The sequence below is a fragment of the Haliaeetus albicilla genome, chromosome Z (assembly GCF_947461875.1).
Source record: "Haliaeetus albicilla chromosome Z, bHalAlb1.1, whole genome shotgun sequence".
Taxonomy (NCBI): Eukaryota; Metazoa; Chordata; class Aves; order Accipitriformes; family Accipitridae; genus Haliaeetus; species Haliaeetus albicilla.
Window position 1 is genome coordinate 54,294,554 of NC_091516.1, and position 24,571 is coordinate 54,319,124.

General features: G+C 41.2%; 1 protein-coding gene across 5 annotated transcripts in view; it reads left to right on the top strand.

Annotated features, from left to right (window-relative positions):
* Positions 1–24,571, top strand: part of SEMA6A (semaphorin 6A) — a 115,482-nt gene that overhangs the window by 61,979 nt on the left and 28,932 nt on the right. For 2 of the 5 annotated variants that reach the window (XM_069776898.1, XM_069776899.1), the window contains exons 7-18: positions 2,685–2,775; positions 5,714–5,833; positions 6,887–6,975; positions 7,878–8,095; positions 10,948–11,079; positions 13,909–14,064; positions 15,494–15,670; positions 16,391–16,531; positions 16,627–16,707; positions 18,119–18,177; positions 20,043–20,063; positions 20,196–20,246. In XM_069776898.1, the coding sequence (XP_069632999.1) occupies positions 2,685–2,775; positions 5,714–5,833; positions 6,887–6,975; positions 7,878–8,095; positions 10,948–11,079; positions 13,909–14,064; positions 15,494–15,670; positions 16,391–16,531; positions 16,627–16,707; positions 18,119–18,177; positions 20,043–20,063; positions 20,196–20,246 (1,336 nt within the window). The remainder of the gene's footprint in view (positions 1–2,684; positions 2,776–5,713; positions 5,834–6,886; positions 6,976–7,877; positions 8,096–10,947; positions 11,080–13,908; positions 14,065–15,493; positions 15,671–16,390; positions 16,532–16,626; positions 16,708–18,118; positions 18,178–20,042; positions 20,064–20,195; positions 20,247–24,571) is intronic. The other 3 variants (XM_069776900.1, XM_069776901.1, XM_069776902.1) reach the window with 2 other exon arrangements.

The following is a 24,571-nucleotide window of genomic DNA, read 5'->3' on the forward strand; positions in this document are numbered from 1 at the left end:
ATTCAACAATGCATCATTCAACTCTGTAGCATTTATCCTGACTCGTTTCAGGGCTACAGACCTCAATGTTGAGTGGGTTTCTGAGGACTGCTTGCATTGATTACCTACTTCTTTGCAACTCCTGCATGTCAAGAGTTTATTGCCACTTTACATTGCCCTCCATAGGTGCAGAATCCTCCAGATCCCTGCTTGGGGATGCAGTCACTCCTCAGAAAGTTTCTCAGCTTGTTCACTGACACCCACATCAAGTCATGGACTGATGCTGAGGATTACCTCTGGGGTAGCATGTTTAAATCTCTATTGTACTGTTCTCAATCCCAACCAAAAGCTGAGAAGATTAGTGTTGGGGACCCCACAGATATGGAAGCTGTGGAGGTCCTATGGCATTGTATGCTGTAAAAGTGATTGACAGCAGATCTCCACAGGGAAAGGTATAGAAGGAAGGTGATGTGTTCCTCACTAGCTGGGGATCTGCAAAGCCAAAACATTATTTAGAGCAGTGTAGAAAACTGTGCTGGTCCATAGACACTTGACATTAATTCCTTGACCCCAACTTCCTTTGACATACTGTGTCCCTGTTATCTGCATTTTAACAGGGCCCATTTATTCAAATATTTCCCGTTTTCTCAGGCTTGCACCAGTATAATCTGATATAACCCCCAACAGTGGATGTCTCTGGAGTAGCTTTGAAATGGATTTACTTACGCTCTTGAGATCCAGACTCTTCTTTTCCAGGCACTGCTATGTCCAACAGGTTGTTTCTCATCCTTCTTTAGGAGAAAGAAAACAGCTTGCTAGTGCTGCTTCTGATAAAGTCACAGCACAATTCTCATTCATGTCATTGGTTTCAGAGTTATTGTAAAAAACAGAATAAAGACATTAACATCCAGGGAAACAACTGCCGTAGTGGTATTTGCTGTGACTGCTGCTCTTCCTTGCTCTTTCTGCAATGCTGCTTTACCTTGTTTAGCCACTGTGATGGCTATAGTCTAGGAAACACAGGAGGGAAGTTGAGGGTAGTCTTTTCTTTCAGTCTGTGGAGGAAGAATCAGATCTGAATAAAAATACAAGCCTGTGGCTGGGTAACTGTGTGGTACAGATAGCTGGTCTGTTAACAGCCATTTCTTCTTTTCCTATTTTCCTTGCATCCTGCTCCTAGCATGCAACAAAGCTTCTCGTTCTCAGTGCTGTTTTTAGTCTTCCAGCACAGTTTGTCCATTTTTAGCTCTCAATACCATTAATGTGGCTAACAAATCTCAACCAGTCCACTTGCTAGAAAGCTAGGTCTTCTAATACAGATACAGATTTCCTTGGCATCCTGATGTGAGGGATATAAATCGCCCTCCTTACCCTTACTGCAGGTGTTTCGTTCCCTTTGATGGATGCATGGCCTCTGCAGACTGCCTCACCAGTTGCTGAGCTGCAGGGGCTGGATAGTGATACCTCTGGGAGGCAGCAGAAGGTCTCCAACGCCTGACCTGGCTTTTGCTCCATGTATTTCTGCATTATATAGAGAGAGCACAAAAGATGACAGAAAACAGGGCTGTCCCTTCACGCTAACAATGGAAGTGTTGATGAGCCTGGGGTGTGGGGCTCAGTGCAGTGAAAGTTGCTCAGGGCTGTAACTTGTTTCCTCTCACTATCATGTGAAATGCTTTTCAGCCCTGGAGTAAACACAACTAATTCCCTTCAGAGTGGATTTTGACAGGAAGGATACATGACAGAAAACAAATGACGACAAATTGTCCACTGGAGGACTTGGGTGCTGTAACATGCAAGCAAAAAGTTGATTGGAGTAGTTGATGGTGCTGGGTGTCTTATTTTTCATGCTCTGTGAACCTGTACTGTATGTGATTTATACAGTATGAGCTGCTCAAGTTACTTGAATATGCTAGAAAGACTCTTATTCCCAAAATACGGTGGTATAAGAATCTTAAAGAGGTAAGAGCTGTACCTTTCCCCTATAGCTCACTAAACCCTCTTGAACTTAGCGTAAAGTTGATCTGTGTATTTGTATCATTATCAGTGCCCGGGGTGAATTTATTTCCCAGGAGTTACACTTAAGCCTCAGATTTTACAATTCCTGCACAGATTAATTCTTGCCTGATGGTAAGAGGATTTCTCCCTGACACAGACTCAACTGATACAGTAAGACTTGGAGAGCATCCTTCTGAGTATGCAAATCAAGGAAGAGAGCACCACTGTTGAGACTAGAGCAAGAAGGATCTCCGGACTTTGGGGAGAAAAATGCACACACAGATAATTGTCCTAGTGTTGTTTCTTCTGACTGCTGTGGCTTGCAGTCTTTTCTGTGTATAAGAGCGCTTCTGTTGGATCACTGTTGAGGATAAATTTTGAATCCCTGCCAGAACCACAGACCACATAGCCTGCTGTAGTTCAACAGGAAGCTTGTGTACAGATAAAATATAGACTGAAGACTTCTGTAAAATGTGTCAGGGTAAGAGTGATTAGCTGCAAAAGAATGACTGACTTACTGGATACGTTTTCTTCAGACTGATTTTATTTAACACCATGATTTTTGTCAGGTTTTTAATTCATAGTCAGGAGCACAGTTAGAGAAAAGACCTTCCTTCCTGCCCAGAAAAGAAGAAACACTGTCATAAGCCTCATCCTGGATAAGAAGTTTTGTTTCTCTATCTGAGGAGCTCCCTTTCGTTTTTCAGATGGATACCTTGGAGTTCCTGGGAGATGAATTCAGTGGAATGGCCAGGTGTCCCTATGACGCAAAGCATGCCAATGTTGCGTTGTTCGCAGGTAAAGTGACGGAGATAAACTTTTTTCTTTCTGTCCTGCAGCCAGGCTCGCCATAGCACTGTGTCTCTTGAGTCCAGAATGCCAAAATCTAAAAGGTGGCCAAGGGAGTGAATAATGGCTAAAAATAGGAGGCATGAGGAAGTCAGTAGCATGGAAGCCTTCCCTTCTCTGGGATTGACTTCACTATCATAAACATTGCCTGAAGCCTCAGTTTCCTGGTTCAGTATTTCCTGGATTCTTGATAATATGATGCCAGACCAGTGTGAGGCACCATTTCTGGCTGCATCCAGCTTCTGCAAAAGTCAAGGAAAGTCAAGGCTTGAGTGAACTTTAATGAGGAGTGGGCAGGATATGCTCTTTAACAACTGTAAGCTTAAGTTAATCTTCATAATAAAAGGAAGCTAGGGAACATGCTGTGATGTGCCCTTTTCTAGATCTAGAAGGAAAGGAAAGGTGATTTTATTTTCAAGCAGAAAACATCTCAATGTGGTGTTACCAGCTGTTGTAGACAAAGGAGAGAAGTCTGTTGGTTAATAATGATTTATGCTGCATGCAGCAGAATACAGTTAACTGATTTCTACTACAATAGCTAAAAAAAAATGAGTATTTATTAATGGGGTTAATTTGGGCTGTTGATTATGTGGTATTTTTGTACTTCATGAATTCCTGATTAAATTGTTTCTTTATTGAACTTCTCTTAGTGTAAACCTTGCCTATCTTTTCTTAGATTTGGCTGTAAAACAGGTGGTAAAGATAATACAGAAGCCACTTACAATAATGCCAGTCCTCTTCAGCAGGTGTGATGCTAGAAAGCAGAGTCTGGGCGCTCACGTGGAAATACTTTAGCTATTCCTTTGAAGATTTAAGAATGTGCAAGTATTTCAGCCACTCTCAACTGAATCTGTAGCCGGAGGGCTTGATTAAGCACTACTGTGTTTGAGGTGGCATCTGCCTCACAAAGGACAGATTTTATAAGAGGTTGCAATTTTATTTTTCTTTTTTTTACTCTTTATGGTGTAAATAAATCAGTCCTTTTGTTTCAAAAATAATGGTGATGATGATGGTGGTAGTATGTAATTTCTTAATTACAGTCAAAAGAACATAAAGTAGAAATTCTCTGATTGTAGCAGGTAATTCATAAATGATGGAAAGAGAGAGACACCTTCAGAGAAAGTTTTACCCCATGTGTCTCAGATTCGCTATCCTTAGGGCAGTTTGAATGACCTTTCAGAAGGACCTTTCTCACTATACTAGCCAAGAAAGCATTTATGACCAACTTAATGTAAACACTTACCTTGCATTCGGTTGAAGTTTGGTAAGATAACTCCTACTCTGTCACTGAAGAATTCCTCACTTTATTTGAAAATAAAAAGAATATTTATAGAAGTGATCATAATCTTTCATGATGATTCAGAATAAATTTGATACTATTCAAGTGAATTCTTGTAGAATATACCTTGTAAATCTGCTAGCTTCAGAAAATCACTGTTTGATATGCCATACATATTGATACCCATGATAACTTTTCAGAGTGCAGTGAAAAATAGTTTCAGAGCAGTTTAGGGCACTAATCCGGGTCATGTGAGTCTGTTGGGTGCACTTACATGAATATGGCTCTTCTTGCAGCCTGTAGCTATTAAAGCTGATATGTGCGAATTGTAATTGGTCACATAGTCTTCAGGAGCTTGGCAGGAAAGAAAATAAATGTGTGACTGTATTAACATGAGTTCAGACATCCATATCTAAACAATTCAGCTTTTTATTCTATTTTAAAATTGGTTTTAGTATCTGCTTTTTTTTGTAATTGTTTTTTTCTGGTTTTGCTAAGGAAAAAAAGTCCATTTTTAAAGAGCCAAATAGTGATGGGAATTGTGGGACTCAGAACAAAGAGTACAGTCCTGCTAATAACAAACATTCTGATTTTTAAATCTTGAGCTGACATTAAACATTGTCTGTATGTGCAATGAGGAGAGCTTGACGAATAGAAGCCTCTCTGCTTTGTCCTTGGTATGTTCTCAGTGCTGGCGCCTTCAAGGCCCAGCACCCAAAATAATCTCTGTCAAAGGAGATGTAGGCCATTCTGATTTTTATGTAGACGCAACAGAGACACAAGTTGCTGTCCTCATACCACGGTGCTTGTGCTCCTACCAGACATCATGTTCCAAGATCTGTCTCGCACATGAAATACCCCTGTACAGTTACCATGACCCACAAACAGATTAGCATTTAAAAATGTTGTTGGAGCTCATGCTTTTACTGATAGCTTTGCATCTTTTGGTTGTCCTGGGGGTGCCATTTTGTAGACCCTTTCTTACCGCTTGTCCTCTGGTTCTTCAAGAGAGAGGAATGCAGGAAATGCCTAAAACACATTGTAGGCAAGAAACATAGATAGGCAATCCTCCTCCATCTCTTTGTGTCCCTGTTTCGCCTGAGCTCCCTGCACGCTATTTAATTTTTTGCTAGTGATCTTTGGCAGAGGAGAAGTGCTCTCAAAGGGAGAAATTTGCATAAGTGTCAATTAGCTGACAGTCCCTAAGACCTGCCTGGTTTGCCCTCCCAGTTAAAACTAACAGTTCTGTTGCGGCTTCCCCATAATTATTTTGCTCACATACGTAGGCAGAATTTATGAGCATTGAACCAGAGGCGTGTGTAGGGAAACTATGGATAGGGTAGTTCAGTATGACTTACCTAAAGTGGAGAACAATTACACCATAAGGTTTCTTCTCCCACAGCATCTCTGGGAAACTACTGTTTTGAAAACTGGTGACTTGCTTGTTCAGTGCTCAGTCCCACTTACCTGGCTGGATTTTTTCCCTTCTGTGTTCCTAAGGAGATTGTGATGATTTTGTTTGCCCCATCTCATCTGACTGATGAGAGAAGGCGATTATATTATTTCCAGTGCTCCTCCCCTCTTGTTTCTTCTTTCCTTCCTCCCCAGAGGGAAAGCTGTATTCTGCCACAGTGACCGACTTCCTTGCAATAGATGCAGTCATATACCGGAGCCTTGGAGACAGCCCAACTCTGCGGACAGTTAAACATGACTCAAAGTGGTTGAAAGGTAGATAAACAAACAAAATGAAAAAAGTGGCATCTCTGATGAGAGTATTGGGTTCCTGACAGACCTCTCTGTCATTTCATTTCACCAACGCTTTCTGGCAGCAAGAAGGAAGTAAATTGCATCTCTTACTTACACTGATGTGTTTATCTCTTCCCTCTTCTCCTGACCCCAAGTTACTGGACCTGCCAGAAACTATGAGCATGGTAGATCAGAATATATATTCCAGCAAGCTTTCCAAGCTGAAATCCATCAGTTTACAGCTGTTGGATATAAAGGTTGGAACTTGCAGGGCTCAGTGTGCTTGGGCTGTGTTTGAAAATATTCCTGCCCCAGCACTGTGTTAGGTAACAGTCAAGGCTTCATGAAGTATAGAGGGCTTGTCCTGTAACATTAAGATTCATCAATGAAAATAAAATTATGGGAATATTGCACAAAGCCTTTCTTTTATGGTTCGTAGGGATTGTACAGCTGCCATTGAATTAGGCAATTTCTGTGCTCTAAATGCCCTCATTGTTAAGAACGGAGCTGTTTAGCTTCATGTAGGCGTTATGAATAGTTAGCATTTGGAGTGATTTTAACAGTGAGCAAAGCCATAGTTTGAAGTCTTTTTCTGCATGCAGAAATGTTTTGCCAGGTGTCGATTTTAGCTGTCCCACTTTGCTTGCTGCTACAGACATGTGTGGGCAGAAACAGTTACATGGTTTGTTATTCCCTCCACACACAGCCTGCATGCCATAAAGAGCACTGCTTGGACCCCTCAGGCAAACCATTATATATTGCCTCTTTACCTTTCCTTGTACAACGCGGGGCAGACGTGTTAGTGACGAACCCTCAACTACCTTGCAGTGATGTTGCACAGACGTGACCCCAGCTGTCTTGTCCCCAGACAGTGATTCTTCTGTGGTGGTGATGTTGCTAATTCTGAAAACTGAACAAGTTTGCCTAATGCAGGCATTTCACCTTTGGATGTTCAGTGTGAATGTATTTGGCTTCTCTTTGCATGCTATATGCTGTACATGGTGCCTAAATAGGATGCCTGGGTTTTCTTTCTAGAACCATACTTTGTCCAGGCAGTGGACTATGGCAATTACATTTACTTCTTCTTCCGGGAAATAGCAGTGGAGTACAACAGCATGGGAAAGGTAAGGGCAAAAACATTGCCTTCAATGACTTTGTTAGATTCAAGAGGAGGAAAACATATGCTATTCTTGGACCAATGCTGTTAGGAGTGACCTTGAAATGAGAACTATAAATCATGATGACAAGGTCATCATTTTGAGAAGATTCCTATCGCTCAAGCCAAAAGGTTGGTTGGAGTGAAACATTGCACTGTCTTGAAAGGAAACAGGGTGGTTTCTTATGGTGACCGTGTATGCTGGAATCTCTTTTCTCAAATCGTAAAAAGCACAAGGCAAATGTAGTTAGTTCAGCATAGTAGGTAATTGTTAAAAATGGATTCCAAAGCAGGGAGATATTTTTCTTTAAGAAATCTGGAGTGCTGAGTAAACAGGGGCAGGAATTTTGTGTTCTGCTGTTCTGCAAAGAATAATTAAACACTTTCTGCATTTTTGCTAATTTCACAATAGCTTTCTGACTAAGCAGTCAGAAAAGCTGACCAAGGTCACAAAGGTGGAGGGCAGGAATAAAAGCCCAGCAAGATTTGCATAGTTTTTAAGTGCTGAAAACACAAGAGTCAGAGCAGGCAGCGTGGGTTGCAGGGACTGTGAATATAAAATGTGCTTTTGTTTGGGGAAATAGAAAGCTAAGCAGTCTGTATGGAAATGAGTTTTATATGGGTTGAGAACAGATCTCCTGAAGGATTTATGGCTGTATAGTAAATGCCACAGCCTTATCTTTTATAGCACACTGCTCCAAAGCTGAATTTTTTCTCTGTTTCTTATTTGTCACAGATTATGGAAACATGGGATTAAATTAAGCACCTTGCTGTGTTATTCCGAATATTCTAAAAGTACAACTCCAACAAAATATTTTAGTTCAAACAAACATTTCATTTTCTCCATTATTTTTGCTCTACTTCTTCCAGGTAGTTTTCCCAAGGGTGGCTCAGGTTTGCAAAAATGACATGGGAGGATCTCAGAGAGTGCTGGAAAAACAGTGGACTTCATTTCTCAAGGCTCGCTTGAACTGCTCAGTTCCTGGCGATTCACACTTCTACTTTAACATACTGCAGGCGGTTACAGATGTTATCCATTTCAACGGCCGGGATGTTGTTTTAGCAACCTTCTCCACTCCATATAATAGGTAATAGGTGCAATAACCTTTTACCTTCTGTTTCCTTTATGTTTTGCTTTTCACCGCAGTTTCTATTTACTTTATGAAGGTACAAAAAGTGATTGCTCATACAATGTAATTATGATGTACCACGTGCTTATCGATAGTTTGTGTTTCATTTTAAGATACTCTGGTATTGCTTCCTGCATTTTATACCTAATAATTTAGAGCAGCTTTCAGCCATTTACTGTCTGGAAACATTCCTTGGATGAACTTTTCTTTACATGGGAATAATTCAGACCAGCCACCAAGAAGTTTTGCAGCATGTAACTTGCAGAATGTTATTCCAAAGAGAAAATATGGGTTTTTTTTCTCGCAGAGAAAGGATTGGGTCTGTCCTGTTTACATCTAAACCTCCAAGAACCACATTAGTGCTCCTTCCCTTTATTTCATGCATCCCTACTGACTCTTGCATTTTCTCCTGGGAGAGTCAAGATCCTAAGCTGTCCTGCTGTATGGGAGGAGGTCCCCAGAACACCCGTATTGCATTGTTCGTGTGGTTTTCCAAAAGTTCATCTGCAAAGAATTTATTACCATTACACATTATAACATGTTTCTCCAGAAGTTATTAGAAAAGTAACTGTATCTAATTATTGAGGTCTCCCAGAGAAGTTAAAAAAATAGTAGCATTCTAATTAAAAAATATATTGCTGTTTCACAGAGTAACGTTTGAGCTGAAAGGGGAACTTTATTGCTGAAATTCATCTGGTTTTGCTGTACACTCACCACCTCTTGTCAAAGCCTGACCTCAGTGAGGTCATGCACAGAACTGACTTCAAATGAGAGTAAGCCCAGGCCTGTAATGTATAATCACTGCTTTTAACATCAAAATGATAGGAACTGCAATGGAATAATTATGCCACCAATAGGGAATACAGGCTTAAATTAAGATGATCTCTTTTTATGCAAAATGGCTTAATAAAAACAAGTGAACAGAGATTCAGCATCAGAAAACAGGTTGTATCTTGAGATCATCTCAAAATTGAGATTGTCTTCCCACTCTGCTAGTATTTCCTGTGGTGTTTCATGGATAATACTTGTTCTGAAACCCTGAATTTTATCACCTAAGTACTTGGTGTTAAAATCAAGGTACTATTTCATAGGCCCCAGTTTTTGCCAGACATTGAAGATGACAGGAAGGCGCATAGGCTTGGAGACACCTCATTAGCAGACCTACCTCTGACATGGACGCCTCTTTCTCATTCCTCCTCCCCTGAGGAAAAGCTGCAACAAATATCTTTGATCTCTGGAATAAAGCCTCACCCTAGAGTGAGCTGGAAGAGATTCCCCAGTCTAACCTGAGGTCACCCAGAGTAGGAACTGGTGAGGGTTGTACTCCAGTGGTTGGGAGATGGCTTGTCTGCAATCCGCAGTAGTTAATCCTTGTGGCTTTATCACACTGTGGATCTGCAAACTGCCATCCTCAAGAGTAAAAGCTGTTGCAGTCTTCTCACCGCAGTGATCCCTCCATCACTGTGTAGTTATGTGTTGAGCACAGTTCTCAGCGCTTTTAGTTCTGTATAGGACACCTCAAGATTTTAGGCTTGTTTTTTCTTAAGGCTTAATTTAGCAAAGTGCAAAATCTTCTAGCTGGTGTGGGTCTTGAGGTGTCTTTTAGGATGAGGTCCTGTGTGTGGCCAAATATACCCTTGACCAACTCTTGCATTGGCATACATGTGGCTGCCTCCATTTAAAACTCTTGCTACGTAGTATCACGTTAATATAGAGCTTTGAAGTTTCCTTCCATATAAAAAAAACAATCTGTGAAGGTCAAAGTAAGACTCCCTACTTGTTTCCTTCAGTAATAAGCATTTTGAAACCTTTTAATGTTCAAACAGTTATTTTTCTATCAATTTATATACCTTTATGAGTTTAGTTTTATTCTCTGGAACAGTATAGTTCCTACATTTTTTCTTTGGTGTATAATAACCTACTAGATAAAAGCAGGATTGAAAGCCTCAGCCAGCTGTGTTCGTGCTATTTACCTGATAAAATCAAGTGGTGAAAGTCAGACACGAATACAGTAGTTCACGTATAAAAAAATGAAAGGTGGATAAATGAATAATTCGTGCTTCCAGGCGACTGACCATGGGAAACCCCTAAGCCTTTCAGAAAGTATGTAGGTAAGGATATAATTCCATTTAGACAATGCTATCATGCAGTTGCTTGCAAATAATCAAAAAGTTGAAATTTACAATTTTATGATCTAAAAATAAAATTGAATTTGCTTCTTTAAGCTCTTTACACCTCATTGAGTTAAGCAAATCCTAAGCATAGTTAACTCCTTTCCATGGGGAAAACTTGGTGGAGATCAGGCTGTGGGAGGATGAAGTAATAATGTGTAAATGCCAGGTCAATGGCATGTTGCAGCACGCTCCCAGTTTGATCAGCACCAACTTCTGAACTGTCTGCAGTGTATTTTTGACACATGACAGGGATGGTGAGAATTAATACTGAGAGATGTTGTGACTTACAAGAACTTAAATTCCCAAATAACGGGCTTTGAATAAGACTAGCTATTACTCCTCATGCATCGCCAGTGGTACCCAGAGTTTCCCAGATTCTTTCCCTTCTTCAAGATGATTGTAATTACTTCTTTCTATGGAGGCTTTGAAACAAATTGTGCTGGCAGGAGCTGTCTGCTGATTGGTATATTTGAGGCTTTTCCATGGGGCTGGCTTTTCCTGTCAATACTCAGAGGTTACAGAGTTCAGGATTGAGCAGCCTGTGACAGGAAGACTTCTATACAGCATGTTTTTCACTCAAGATTTTATGCATAACTGCAGAATGAGTAACAATTTCTGGGAAATGTCACTTTGCAGCATCCCTGGCTCTGCAGTCTGTGCCTATGACATGCTTGACATCGCCAATGTATTTACTGGGAGATTCAAAGAACAAAAGTCTCCAGACTCCACATGGACACCAGTTCCTGATGAACGAGTGCCCAAGCCCAGGTATGTTTCATGCAGAGTGATACTGTTCTGTTCCTGTATGCAGAACAGAGTACTTTTTGCTAATTTGAACAGCCTTGTAAGGTGCAAATACAACTGAAGATACATGTTGTAACAGTAAAATAGAAGTTGAGCTGCATTTGGATCCAAGGTATGCAAGTGAGAATTTTTCCACTTAAACAAGATTTGTGTAACATAAATCAGGCCAGCATGAGATCCACTTGGTCAGAATAATCTGTCACTTAAGAGTGATGTGAGTTACACACCTGTTGCAAATTGGTTCAGTAATGGATGTATCTCATTACAAAACCTGCACCAGTTCTGTGGTGTGCTGTTCTGCGGTTAACATGCAATTTATGTGCCACAGAGGACACATCGTGAGAAGAAAAAAACAGTGTTCCATCAAAATGGAGATTCGGTTTACCTCATTCCTCCTATGAGTTGTTTTCCCTGTTTCCACTTCCCTCCTGTTTGCACGTGGCTCCTCTACTACACTCTATTCGTATTTCCTACAAGCACCCATTTCGTACAAGTTGCTGTTGACAGCCATTTGTTAACTCATTTACACCAGTGGCATTTTGCTCTGAGAATATGATATGAATGTAGATAAAGCAAATTCGTTTATCTCAGTCAAGGTCTACCACTTTAATGTATGTTTTACATCGCTTGTGATATCTTACATAACTTCAAAAGAAAAACACATCTGAAGCTCTGTGGTGGCAACTGAGCTTCTGCCTAAATCCAAATTTGGCCCATCATGTCTTCGAGTTGCCGAGTACAGTATTCCTCTGCTGTCTTTATTCTGAAGTTGTCACTCAAGAGAAGAGACTGGAGGTGACTGGAAAATCTGGTAAATTCTGTGTGTTTTCAGTCTGAGCCTTAGTAAGGCACCTGCTAGTACTGTTGCTGGATTTTATCTCCTTTTTGCAGTGTTTCAACAACTCATTGACATGATGGGCTGCCTTGGTAGTGCAAGGCTGCACCAGGGCTCCAAGGTCATATGTTTGGAACTTAGAGAGTATTGGCAGGGAAAGGGGAAAGGAGAAAGAGAAATCTTCTCTTTCAGTGGGAAGGAAGAAGAGAAAGTTGCATTTTGAGTTTGTGGGATGAGCCTATAGCAGGCTAACAGTTATGATGAAGACAGGATAATAGTGCTCCTTCTAAGCCATCAGGAGATAACGTGAACTGAGTTGGTGAACACTGTTTCATGTAACATGTGGCCATAAATCTGCTTAACAGAAATAATCATTACTTCTAACTCATGTTGAAATGCATGAGAGGCACAAGACGCCTTTGAAATAAGGTCATTTTTATTTGGATATCTCAGTATGGCGCAGAAACATTAGTGCTCCTATTGATCCTAACATTTCTCAGAAACATACCAGAGCATTTCAGGGGCCTCACTTCCCTTTTCTGCTGAGGTGCACAGCAGAGTTTACTCAGTTTTGTGTTTACTCAATTAAACCAGTTTTGAGATTAAAACAAGATTAATCCAATCATGTGATTAGGATTTAGGAGGAAGTAGGCCTCCAGATTAGATATACAGAAACCCTAGGCACCGCGCTGCCAGAAGGCATAGGCTGCTCCCTAGAGTTCTCTGGGAATGTCACCTCATGAATCAGTGCCCTTGCAAGGACCCAGGAGACCGGTGATGCTGTTGGTTTCTCCTTCTTTCCCTCTATTGCTAATTCAATATGCCGTTACAAGACAACTAAAATATTTTGGATACGAAGAGGAGGAGCACACAGTCTCTGCATGTAGTGTTCATTGTGCAGCTGTGTCGAACCCAACTCATTGACCCAGCTAGTCCCTTCCAGTCCTGTGCTACCTTCCTACAAAACATTTAGTTACCTAAGGTTTGAATATTTATCTAAACCTGAGCGACAGGTATGATAGACTAGTACTATATTTTGTTCAAGTTGGCATTACTACATTGATGTCAGTGGCTCTGCCCATGTTAAAGCAGATGAAAATGGGACACTGCAGCATGTTGATGAGTGGGTGGTCCATCTTTCATCATCCCATCTCACAGTGGCCTTAAGACTTGAAGAATCATAATGCTCTAGGAAATGGGATCAAGTGGACCTTTTGCTGGAGAAAATAACCCACAAAATATTAATAACGGGCAAAGCATTTTACTGCTTCCTGTGTAGAGATGACCTGTCCAGGCAGGAAGGTTAAGTTACCTCTGAGGAGCAGGGTAGATTTTAGGAATAGGGTGAGCAGATTTGCATTTAAGTTGTGGAAGAACAATTAGAGAACATTTCAGTGAAAGTCCTCAGTGTGCTACCATACTGAAATCGTCTCATCCGAATTGAAAGAAGGGTAAAACCAATGTGTACATGGATGCTTGCTGGGTTGTCTTCTCCAATAGTCCGCTTTCTACCAGACAGGGCTGAAAGCAGCATTCCTTCACACATTCTAAAAAAATCAGATTCCTTCTGTATGTTAGGGACTGCTTTTATTCCAGGAAAGAGCAGTCAGCTAGGCAAGTTAGAGATCAGAAAGCACCTATGCCAATGGGCAGCATCAAGCCAAAGGCATACATGCAGTGATTAGGTTCCATGTGAGGATGAACTACAAACTGTGTGTGTCACACTCCTGCTGAGAAATGTCTTTGTGCTTTTCGGTGACATCATAAGTCCTGCCGAGTGAGGATAGAGCAGGATTTTAGGCTTCCCCTGAGGGGCTAAAAAAAGTCCACCAGACTTCTCAATCCTCCATTTAAACCCCTGTAATACACATCAGATTTCACTGAGGGCCTCATTACAAAATGAGATTTGCACTAGGCATCTGATAAGTGTTCTGGCTTTACCCTCTTGTTTTATTTAGGCCCGGTTGCTGTGCTGGCTCTACATCATTAGAAAAATATGTAACCTCTAACGAGTTCCCGGATGATACTCTGAACTTCATCAAAACACATCCACTGATGGATGAGGCTGTGCCTTCCATTGTCAATCGACCCTGGTTCCTGAGAACAATGGTCAGGTATGTATCTCCAAGTGGACTCTTGTCCTCATCGTAGCTGTGAAGTTGTGCTAATAGCCTTGCTCAGAATACTCTCAAACTCTGTAAACATCCTTGGTATGCTGGGCATGAATCCAGCTAGGAATGATGGCAGCGCTGAGCAGATGCCTCAGAACTCCCTGAGCAGCTTCCAAGATAGGAAAAAAACTCAGTCCTTTCCAACCACGCTGTGCTGAAACCCCACTCTTGGAGGAAATGCCTTGTGGGGAAGGTTGACCCGCCTGTTGGCTCATGGGTCAGTGTTTGAGACAGCTCTGTAGAAAACTTTGGGCAAGGATCAGCAGACAGCCCAGGGATATGTACACAGGGTACAAACATGTCTGCCAGGATATGTTCACAGGATATGAAGTCTGTCGGGATATGTAGTGGTATGTTTTAATGTTTACAGAAGTGTACAGGCAGAAGTAATCACATAATCTGTATCCTTTCTATGGCAACAAGAGAAAAATAATAATGAAGAGATTTGAACAAAGACTTATAAATCAGCAAGCCTCAAATACGCCATCCCCTTCCTATCAAAATACATTCCCACTCTCTGCGGTGGTCACTACACTACTTATCTACCCTCCACTTGTGAACAGAATAATGTGACTAACTTTTTCCATATTTTCCTCTCTTCCTCTGTACAAGGGTAGAGTTTTGTGCCGGGCAGTGTTTAGCTCTGGAAGGGTCTCACGTAGTTTCAGTAATGTATCTTCTGTCAGGTTTTTACGTCAGGTTCTGTACCTCCAACCAAAGACAAGAGCAGCAAACTCTTGCAGAGGAGCACTTTCCTTTGATCGCCAGTACCAGATAACTGGTACCAAATCACCAAATCATTTTCAATAAATCGTGTCATCCCAAGATTCAATATCATCTCAGCACTGAACTCGCTTAGTGCCAGTTGCGTGATTATTTTAGTGAGGTAGAATGGTGTTTAATGTCTCACTGTTGCACTGGCACAGCTTTTCCTGCCAAAAAGTTGAATGTAGATCAGTTACCATTATTGCTGCTTTTAATGGTACAGAGCTTCAAATTAAAAAAAATAAATTCACTGTGCTGATTTTCTTCCTCTGCCTGAAGAAGACACCAGGCTAGTACTTTACTTTTGGTTGGAAGGATAATTCCTGAATGGCCTCAGACTCTTAGTACCCCTTCAGTTTTCTGCAAACACTTCTGCTATCTATTGGACATATGGATGTGCAGACAAACACAGGAAAATTCCCCACCATTTGGGGAGCCAAACTGGTACAGTCTGTGTTGACTTAGAGGGTTATTCAGCTAGGAAAAGTGCTTAAATATGTTATATGGTTGCTAGAAGGCTACCACACAATTTTCTGAAGTGGAAAAAGTGATAAAATAAACGGCAATCTAATCCCAAGCGATGCAAAATGCTGTATTGTTATTCTAGATACCGCCTGACCAAAATTGCTGTGGACTCTGCTGCTGGGCCGTATCAGAACTACACTGTAGTTTTCTTGGGATCGGAGAAGGGAATCATCCTGAAGTTCTTGGCACGGACAGGAAACAGTGGTTTCCTAAATGACAGCCTTTTCCTGGAGGAGATGAATGTTTACAATCCTGAAAAGTGTGTATCTGATTCTTTGTACTAATGTATGGGTGACTTTGAACTTCAGATTTCCCAGAGAGTAGGTTGTCCCATGAAAAGGGAAGTGGTTAGAGAAGCCAAGTTTTTTGAGTAATTTTAAATTGTTTGAGGAGGGGATGTCTGCTTATCAGTCTCTACATTGCAATAAGATATTTTTTATTCAGTATGTGTAGAAAATAGCCCATCCTATGCAGCAGTTGATGGATAATTAAAAGTGAAATTCTGCAAAGGAAGATTAATTTTCTAATCCTATGAAAAAAACTGATTCTTCTCCAAATAATTCAACAACCAGCAAGCCACTCTCCAAGGGGAATTTCCCACATTTCAGCCTCACTCAAATATGCCTAAGGGGGCTTTGAAGTGGCCCATAATCACACAGAAATTTCAGCTATTTTGAGTGCTGGAGAAAAATAAACAGAAAAAATGAAGGGCCCTCAGAAAGCTTGTCTGGTGTGCTATGTCTCTTCACTTCTTATTCCCCTGTCCCATGCATTTTTAATACTTGCTTATATGTCTATCAATGTTTTTAGTGGCTGATGTGTGTTCCCTTTCCTCGGCTTGTTCAATTCTACCTTTCTCAGGGTTTTTTGTGGGAGTTGAGGGCGGAGGGGAGGTGTTCAGCTTGAGGAACCATTAAATTTTCATCCGGTTTCCCAGCAGAACTTATTTATAACCTCGTCTCACTTTTTTTCAAATCAGGTGCAGCTACGACGGCATGGAGGACAAGCGGATCGTGGGCATGCAGCTTGACAAGCCCAGCAGCGCCCTGTATGTCGCCTTCTCCACCTGTGTCATCGAGGTTCCCCTGGGACGTTGCGAGCGTCACGGCAAATGCAAAAAGTATGTGTTTCCCGGTGGCTGTCAGAAGCCCGCGCGGCCGGCGTGGGGAAGGTGGGAGCGCTTACGAATGGCGCCTTGTGTTCTTCTTTCTCCAGGGCCTGCATCGCCTCCAGAGACCCTTACTGCGGGTGGGTGAAGGAGAGCGGGTCATGCACACAGCTGGTCCTTGGCTCCAAGTGAGTGAGGGCTCTGGGGGACGGGCCATGAAGCCCTGGCGTTGGCGCCAGGCGGTCTTGGGCAGAGCTATGTGAAACGTGGGGCTCTTAGGGAAGGAAAAATGTGGGAAGTGTTTGTTTCCACCTCATTTGCATTCACCTCTGAAATGTCTCACAAATTTTTTTGATGTGAACTCTCAGCTGATTGGTAACTGCTGAAAGAGGAGGAAGAAGAAAATGAAAGAGCTGTACTAAGGTCCGCGTGTTATTGAAAGGAGGGAACTGGATGGGTATGTCTGGACCAGCCCACACTGGAGCCATCACAGCTGATTAAAGAGGCAATAGAATCCAAATTAAATTACTGAAGCAATTTGTCCACTGAAAACAAAACCAGTCTTTCTAATTTACTGTGCATCACTAAGAGGAATCACAGAGCACAGTAAGAGCTTAAAGCAGATTCAGAGAAGTGCTGGATCTCCCCTTGCTTAACAGTAGAATTTAATTATTTCATAATGATGAAAGTCTGTGAAGGTTTGTTTAAATGTGGTTACTAAAGCTTCCTTGCTGGGAGCTCCACTTCAGAGCTCTCATTTCTTGGCCACATCTGACAGAGCTCATGGTTGCCCACTCGGAGGTACAGCTGTACGTCCTCAAGGTAGTGGTGGAAGTGTAGCGCAAACATTACACAACCTCGACAGCCCCACAGCTGGTCACCCTTAACCCTGCTTCTGTACGGGTCTTCAGTATGTAATGGATGAGTTACCATCCCTGTGCTTGCGTCTTGTTCTTAATTAGCTATTTCAATTCAAATTGTTTTGTCCGCCAGGGATGCTATAGCTATATCTGTCTGTATATGCTTTACTACAAGAGCGTGGACTGTTCCTGACTGGACATTTGGTAGAATAATGTTAAAATGCACCTGTGTCCATATCAGGTTTTCTCAGCATGCCCAAAGTTCTTGAGTCTTTTTGCACTTCCATAGCAAGTTGTAGGGGACTGCAGGTTGTCTTCCCCCAGCACAGTACCTACCCAATGGGTTAGCTTCCTTCTCACGTCAAAGTATTAGTGCACCTTGTCTACTGTATGGATAAGTTAATGTAGGATCATAATTGCTTCTGATAATATCATGTATTATAGAGTTAAGAGTTCAAAAAATATGAATGTTCGCCTCCCTTGAGAATGAGCCATGCAGTGGATTTAAAAAAAGTAAAAATAAAAATACAAAGCATCATCTGAAGATCATAAGAAATCATTTATCAATGACAAATAACTCAAATGTCTATATTGCAATTCTTCAGCCTTTGCGTGGAAGTTCCACAGAAACAGCCAGTTTCCTGGTGGGGCTTTATTTCAATGTTGCACATGTGATAATTTCTTTCTGGTAGTGCCTGTGACTGTTATTCATACTGTTTTGTTTCTTTCTATTATTTAGACTGGTATTTGAACAGGACATAGAACATGGCAATACAGATGGCCTGGGTGACTGCCAAAGTAAGCAAAGCTTTTACCCTCTGTTTACCATGTGTCACAGCATCCTTCTGAATGCCTAAAATTACCATTACCTGTCCGGTGTTCTTTTGTAGCAATGTAAGCCACAACAGGGGCAGCAACTGTGGCTAATAATGCAGGTCCAGAAGAGGAACAGTTGTTTAAATGTATTTAAAGAAAATAGCCCAGGTGGTGTGATTTATACAAACATCAGACTTCAAAGCAGTTATGTAGTGAGAAAACCTCAGTTCTACAGGATATTGATTATACAAATGACATAATGAATTAGGTGTTCATTGCCTTAATTAGCCATGGTGGTTGGATTGTTTATGTAGATGTATGGAAGTGGCTTGGTTTCTTGGTGTACACTGTGACTTGGGCTACATTCCCGTGCAGGACAGGGAGACAGTGAACTAAAGCTTCAGTTTTGGATCCAGATCAAGAAGTGGCAACTACTTAGCTTGTGAATCTTAGTGGATTTTACACACAGGCTGGACAACATAGTGCTATTATGGGTCAGGCACTACTGACTGCCTAAGAAATTTTGATGGGAAACCTGAGGTACTGACAGCATGAGTTGGAAGCTTAAACACAGTCTTTAAACATTTACATTTTGCACTGAGGTGCTTAAAAGTGCACAGTTTGCACTGCATGCAAAGAAACCTGGCGTGCTGATTTCTGAGCCTTCAGGAATACCAACATCTGTGTTCAGGACAGCTCTTGTTCCAAATGTTCTTGCCAGGGTTGGTTTAATTCTGAGCCCCAAATATTATTTATAAACCTTATGAAATCAAGAATCACATTCTTTTCAGCCCAGATTGCACTAATGCCTGTAGATGCAATAAAACTGCTGAAGCTGAGGAAGTAACGTACAGTGAGAGAGTCATCACTTTTGGAATACAGAGCAAAATGATGGAGGGCTAGAGTGTGCCTTGGAATACAGAGCAAAATGATGGAGGGCTAGAGTGTGCCATGGGATACAGTGCAGGCCAGCTCCTCTGGAGGAAGCCAGAGGCTTCTCATGCCCTGTGCATCCTTGTTCAAGAGCCATTTATTACTGTGATCACTGTCCTTGAGGGAATACAAGGATTTCAGCCTCTGCATGCCCCCCATCTCAACTACACCTGCCTCTGCCTCTGCGCTAAGATAGGGTTATGTAGGCTGTCTCTAAGTTTTTTTGAAGGAGGTGTACACATAGTCCTTCCTGTGCTCCCTGTAAAATGGGCTAGCACCAAAATCAGGTCAGTTCCCAGCTGGTGCAACTTTGCCCTTTTCAGCCAGTTTTGCTCTCCTTGGGCAAATAGGTTAGATGGGAGTGGAGTGTACCTGATGTCAGTTAAATAGAAAAGAAGGGTAAGAAATTATTCAGAAACAGCACATTGTGCTCATGGAGAGAGATCTGCTCCTGTGCAGAGAGGAGCAAAGCCCATACCCTACTTAAATCCCTCTTTAGCCCTGAATGATGCATTGAACCTTGACACTGCACAGGGGTAGATTTCACTCCCTGCTAACCCAGCTATCTTTACTTCATGTGGTCTTGGGTCATGTGAGTTTTGTCCTCATTGACTCACATTGCTGGCTGCATCACTTGTAGTGCGTTGTGTTAGATTAGGACTTGCAAAGAAAGCCATGGCAGGGAGGACACTGACCTTCCCACTTGGTATCCCTTGCACAGGGCTGGTGCAGAACACTTTCAAAGCCAGACATTGTTGTCAGGTGCGTCTGAATATTAGTTTTGCCTGGGTCCTTAGGGTACTAATCACAAACATATAAATATCAGCTGAAGCATAAAAGTTTGCTAGCAGCAAACTGTTAAAAGAAAAAATGAGAGAGAAATAATGATTTTTCCCCTGTTATTTGTCTTTCAGATTCCTTCGTAGCCCTGAATGGTAAGGAAGTTCTTAGTTTCATTATTTACTGACAGCAAATCCATTTTGGAGGAATCACTTTTTACTAAACTTTTAAGTATTTTCATAGTTTTGTTTTATTTAATGTTTTTTCCCAATTTATTTTGTTCATAGACATTTCAACTGCTTCACCTGATCATGAAATGTCTTACGACACAGTGTATGGTCAGTTTATGGGTGTTTTTAAAAATTCTCCCTAGATCCTTGTGTTAGCTAGTAGTTCCTGTACTCAAATAGCTGTTACCCTTTTTTTACTTGTTTTGTCTTGATTTCGAGGGCCTGATTCACTAATCACAACTAGGATTCAGTCATATCTCTTGATTTTCAATCCCTCTTTTCTACTCCTCCCTCAAAACTGTCTCCATTGAATTAAAGTCAGGTATGGCCTATTTTAAGGGCATGCCAGCAGACATGATTAATAGCATGCTTCATCTGAACACTCAGACAAAGGAACACTTGGGTACAGTGATGCATCTTATCTGTTCACCAGGAAAAACAAGATAGCAGCTCATATCCCACTCATGAGTCGTCCAGGCTGGTGTCATGACTGCTACAGCAGCCAGTCAGAGATACCTTAGGGAAAGGAGCAGAACTGTCGCTGGGTTACAGAAAGATACCTCATAAGGAAAACTAACCTGTTACCCATGTGAGTTGAGACTGGGTTATGCCTCGATTCCTGAAGGTTCCTGTCACCTTTAGGGTGAGTCATTTGTTGTCCATGCTTGCAGTATCTTAATGCCTGAATGAACCCCGGTCTGTAAAAAAAAAGGGATTTGCATACCAAATTAAATGACCTGAGCTGAAGAGGAGCATTAGAGTAGCAGTTTCCCATGAGGCAGCTGTTAATCTGTGCTCACAGTACTTTCCACCACTTTGTTCTGTATATTTGGAAGTGGATTACACTGGTACTTGGGAGTGCAGAATAAGTGTCTTCATGAGGAGTTACTGCAGAATAGTAATCACTTTAAATTCAAACCTAGACTTAGATTGCAATAGTTTCTCTTTATAGACATCCTGAACAAAGACAAGTACTCACAAGCTAAGAGGATGTGTGGTATTGCTCCCAGTGAAGTCAATGGCAAATTTCCATGTGGGATGGGAGCTTGCTTGTGAAGTTGCTTTCACACTGTACAAGACTAGCAGTTCATCAGAGCTAGGGCAAATTCACCTTACATTTGGCTGAATGTAGCAAGAGATAGGTTAGCGTGCAGTTGCAATGAATATTTAATTGATCCTTTCATCTCATGCCTGCAAAACACGTAGGTACAAAACAGAACCAATAACAGCTCAGTACAGCAGAATATAAATAACTGTAGGCACAGTAACACTGTTCAACATTTGTAAAAGTAAAATCAAATTGCCCATGTTTTTATTACCAGGAAATGGAAAAGGTGCAGGTGAAACTTGTTTGAAAGTATGATAAAGACAGCCAGTGAAAGGAACGTACAAAACCAAAGTTGAGACTTCATAATGTATGGAAGACTGATGGTTTCATGTGCATATACAGCTTGTACTTTCTTTCATTTGAAAATTGCTATATTTCCAATGCAGGGAGCAGTAATTAAAGAACAGTAATAATAAAATCCGTACTGCTGAATGTAAAGATAAAGAAAATGGCCTTGGGCATAGTGCTGAAGTGCCAGAAATGTTCTAGGGTTCCTGCTTCTAAGTTCATTCATAGACTGCACAGTTATAGCTATGGGCCTGTGGTTCTGGATCATGTCAGCCATCATATTAGCAGGGACTTTAGCAAAAGCTGTTATTTTAATCTGACCAAGAAAGCAGAAGAGTGATTCAAGTAAGCAGCAGAGTGAAAAAAGCTGCAGTCCCAGGGAGTACAGGTAATAAAAGGGAGTCCATTTTACTGTCCAGGCATGTCAAGCCCGAAGACAGACTCCATGAATTAACCCACTCTTAAAGTAGGACCCTACGGCCAGATGCAATGGAGAAATGCTGACCCAACATTAACATTTGTTCCCATTCATGCCCTGTCTTTCACAGATGATTTCATTGACCCTCCCCAGGTACATCCTGATAACATGGTCTCTTCCTTTTATGGGTTTAGTTAAAATACCCATTCTGATATTATTGCAGGCAGTCTTTCTTTTCACCTATCATGGCAAAATATGAAAGGAAATGTGCTAGTCACCTCTGTTGATCTTCCATGTGAGGAGTGTAAAAAATTCCAGCATGAGGTAGTAAACCAGTCTCAGTAAACATGCACATGTTTGCGAACTGTAGTGACTGCTCTGAGTCTTTTTTTTTTTTAGAAAATGAAAATTTTATAAATGGTGCGTTTTAATGTTATTGAGTACAGTTAAATGCATAAGTAAATGGTATTTCATAATAGATTAAACCTCAGAACACTTGGATATACCAGAATACCAACTAAGTGAATGCTCAGGGTGCTTTTGGATCCAGTGGGCTAAATATATCCAAAGGCATCTGAAGCTCCAGTTGCAGAAGAAGTCTTTAAGGCCTGATTCCCTTGATTTACTCCACTGTAAATCAGCTCGCTTCAACAGTCTTACTGCCGATCCGTAGCAGTGTGAATGAAACGGGAACCAAGCCCTTAATCTTTGTATTCTTGGCATCAGCCTCCTCCTGAATTTGGCAGGTGGGCTCCCTTTTCTGGGGCAGTGTCATGTGATCGGCTGCAAACAAGTAAAGTGCAAAGTCCACACAGGTGACTGTTCAAGTGCATCCCTTTTGACACCCAAGGAGAAGATAGCAGGCTGAAGGTCTGGCTGCAGAAGGTCAGAGAGAAGTGATGCAAGAGCCACATATTTAAATAAGGAGATTAGGCTGGATTCCTCTGCAAAATTGTAAGCAGCTTCAATTACCTTTGGAAACATCAATTCTTAGTGAATTGGGCCCTTATTTTACCCCCTAGCCATAGTCCTTTCTCCCTCCGTTGTATTGATTTAGCCTTTCCCTTTAATTGTCTAATTAGGTTGCCATAGCTGTTAATAGGATAGTGTGCAGACATCTTAACCTCTGAGATCCTAATGACTTGTGCTTATTAGAGCAACTATCAAATACGTATTGAATCCCTGTCTTTGTTTTAAACCTGAAAAAACCTGCTTATATTTTACAAGTGCACTTCAGAATGAGCTACATTCAGAATTGCAGCCCTTCTGAATCATTATCCATGCCTGTAGACACTAAGTGCTTTTACTCTCCTTCTGTTACTTGATTACAGCACTCCAAATGAAAAGTTTTTGCAAATAATGGAAGCATCTAAAACAGATTTTTTAAAAGTGTGTCTATTTTGATTTTTACGTTTGCTTTAAACAAAGAAGATTCAAAAGCACTGTGTCTGCAGTTTTTCAGATGGTTTGTTTTAAAACAAAGGCAGAATCGTTTTTTTAGATATTTAGGTATTAACCGATATTAACATAGAGGTACTGACCACATCTCAGATATGCTAAAGCCTCTTTAAATTGCAGCAAAGTCTATTTCCACAGTCAGAGTCGTAAAAATGGTGTAATGGAAAAAAAGGCCTACTACGTGTTGCAAACTATACACCACACTGTAAAGGTTTAATAATGTCTTTGTGTGAGAGGGCCAGGACTGGGTTGCCTGCCACTTCAGTCTTTTCTCTGTTTATGAGAGAAACTTAACTAGCTCATACATTTGTGGTGCCACTCTGCTCAGAGGTGAAATTCACTCAGCAGGACTGGCTATTTGGGCACTTACAGGACACAGTGATACTGCTTACGGGAGCAGCCACTGCCCAGTACTAAGTGTTTGCAGAATGCAGCTCTAACACAAGTGAGACAGGCTATTAAGTTCTAATCTGCTCCTGCCCTGCTCCCTCAAAATCAAGTGGAAGAAAGTTTATCTCGATTAGGTGTGGAAGGTTGTTTCTCAGCGTGTACTAGACTAACACATTAGTAACAGAGCAAATAGACTGATTTCTCACGTTTGTGTGAAACCCTTCTCTACCTAACAACCATATGGTACACATTAATATCTTCACAAAGCCTTAGCTTTCCATTACGAAGAAGTTCTCTATGTATTTGCAGCATATGGTTCAGGAAATCTTTTTTTTTTTTTCCCTTCAGAAAATGTGTCCCTTGGGCATATATTTCCTCTAGATTACTGTATTAAGAAGTGTTTTTCTTTAACCATACTTGTGGCTTTTCCTTAGAATTCCCCCTTTAAGCACACCTAAAGTGCAAGTGTCTGGACAGAGATATGGGCATATAAATGCATATGAAACACAGGCATAAAATATGATTGCTACTTGGCAAGATTTTCTTCTCTTTTACCTCCTTATCAAGCTATGACTAATTGCTTTCTTATGTTGAGTGCAGCACTATTTGTAGGCTGACCAAATATTGTACAGATTATTGTGGTTTCTGAATGGAGTATTAACTTGGAGACTGCAACCCCATGAATGCTGGCACTGTGGTTTAGTCCTTAGGGAAAAGAAGACATAGAAATCTCATAATTTCCATTTTCTGGCCTGTTCTCTGTCCCATTAT